Source organism: Penaeus monodon, chromosome 28, assembly GCF_015228065.2.
Source record: "Penaeus monodon isolate SGIC_2016 chromosome 28, NSTDA_Pmon_1, whole genome shotgun sequence".
In the NCBI taxonomy this organism is placed as follows: domain Eukaryota; kingdom Metazoa; phylum Arthropoda; class Malacostraca; order Decapoda; family Penaeidae; genus Penaeus; species Penaeus monodon.
The window spans coordinates 7,231,999-7,234,252 of record NC_051413.1 but is presented as its reverse complement, the minus strand read 5'-3'; the positions used below and the strand labels follow the sequence as shown (position 1 = coordinate 7,234,252).

General features: G+C 38.7%; 1 protein-coding gene across 1 annotated transcript in view; it reads left to right on the top strand.

Annotated features, from left to right (window-relative positions):
• Window positions 1-304: 304 nt before the first annotated feature.
• Window positions 305-2,254, top strand: part of LOC119591341 (ceramide transfer protein-like) — a 16,795-nt gene continuing 14,845 nt past the window's right edge. Inside the window, exon 1 of the mRNA XM_037940075.1 lies at window positions 305-524. Within this exon, the coding sequence (XP_037796003.1) occupies window positions 426-524 (99 nt within the window). The 5' untranslated portion in view covers window positions 305-425. The remainder of the gene's footprint in view (window positions 525-2,254) is intronic.

Here is a 2,254-nt window from a genome sequence, read left to right as displayed (position 1 = left end):
TATGCAAGTCAAAAGAAAAAAAAACATTTCAAACCGCAACCGAACCCCTAAAAATATGTGTATCACCAATTTGCACCATTTTCGTCGGATTCCCTAAACCCCCTGTCAGCTGATTCCAACCCCAAGTTCCCCGCCAATGAGGAATCCGATTCCCGGCAAAGAGAAGCTAATCCCCTAACGAGCCGCCGAGCAAGCACAGGAGAGCTGATTCTCTCTAGAAGGAATCTCACTCCCTTCTGCTGACGTTCGCAGCGCTCATCTGTCCATTGTTATTTCATGACGGAATTGTTTGGATTAATTATCCTTCCGAGCTCGACCACAGGTGTGTCTCGGCCCAAATAACGGACATAGAAACCCCATGACAGACGGTATCGCTAAGTGAAGACAACGAGACGTGGTTCCCCGAGCAGGCGTAAGGCGCCAAGATGACCGAGGACTTCGGGGGAGTGACGATGAGTGACGAAGACAGCGAAGAGGACACGCAACTCCACCCCTATCAGTGCAGGCAGCCTACGGAATTACAGGTGAATGGGGTGATGTGATTTTACTATGAGTGGGAGGAGTCCTTTGGAGTACGGTCATGCAGAAAGGAATATGAGGTGCATTTCGGTCGCTTTTGGGCTGCATGACATCGTCCAGGACCCGAGGAGAGGGCAGTGCTCTAGAGGGTGGAGTGGGGAATTTGCGATTGCCTCATTCTATGGATGGAATATTTTCCCAGTATGTTGGCCTTTCCCCAGCAGGTTTGCAATTTTTTTCTCATGTAATTAATTGGCAGGTTTTTTTTTGAAGAATCAGTGCAATGCTAATGTATGCAGTATTAAAACAAATGCCTCTGTTAAATGGGATTGTGCTTAGTAATGACTGTACATTGGTTTTGTAAATAAGGTTGAGCATGCTGATAATTTTTTTTTTATTTAGCTAAGTCTCTGCCATTTATTTAGGTTACCTGAATTAATCCTTATGGAAATAGCAAGAATGATGAATGTTAAGTATAATCTGGTAGACCTATTCTGACTGTAGTAGTCATTATCAGAAAATCAAATACAGCTTTTAAAGCTAGTACCCTATGCATAGTACTTTGAAACTGCATAAGAAAAAATAATTTGTCCTATTAGTTTGAAGAAAAGTTGACAAGTGAAAGATTTTTTTTAGTTGTACAAGTAGTGTATGGTTTCTTTCATAGCTGTGGCATACCTAGACCATTGGTGGATCCACAGTGCAAGGTCCCATAAAGGACCTCCTGTGTTATGTATGTTTGATGTAAAAGATATATGACAAAATAATGAAAATTATCCAATTATTTACACATTTAACAATTATTTCATTTTGCATGGGCAAAAGCAGTTAACAGGGATCATTTGGACCCCCCTCCCCCCTATATTTGGGGCAATGGAGCTGATGGTAAATCGCCTTCCCAGCTTAGCACCAGACCAGCCCAATAGCATCTAAGTTAAACAGATAAAAGATCCTTACTGTGCAAGGGCTTATAATTTTCCATTACCAAAACTTATAAATAAATAAAGAAAATACATTTTGTTTCTTGCTAACCAACAGGAAGTCTATAAAGTCCTAATGAAGTGGACTATGGACTGGCTCAGGGTTACAGTTTTCTGCATCTTGCTTTTCTTTCTGTCGAGTCAGAAACATGTTTTATGGCATTGTTGTATTTGGGTTTATTTGTTACACAGGACTTAAGCTGACATAAGCTATTTTACCTATACTTTTTTCCCATATATCTATCTATCTATCCTGTGCACTTGTAAAGCTCTGGATTCCTATCACATGATGCTTAAGGATCTATGTTCAAGTTTATTCAAAATAGTAGCATCAAAATGCAGTCAGCATTTTTTATTTCTGACAGTAATAATGAAGTGATTAAATGAGAATACTGAAAGCCCAATATACTTCTTATAGTTGATATTTAGAAAATGTTAACCCTTTTATAGTTGTAAATATATGTAAATAGTAATGTACTATTTGGGCAATATTTGGATTATCACATTTTCCTGTGATGAGAAGCATTTAAATTTGCTATACATCTCAAATAAAACTACTAATTGGTTCATAGCTAGCCTCTTCCTTCCTGTTCTCCAGTCGTTTTAGGTTTATTGCAATTTAAGAAGCAGTTTGTTTTAACTTGTTTGTTGTGTACCTTGGGTTATTTTCTCATAATGTGTGGGATATTTGATGTTTCTTAGAACTCTTCAGGTAGCTTTTTACTGCACTGACATATGCAGATTTCTATACAAGA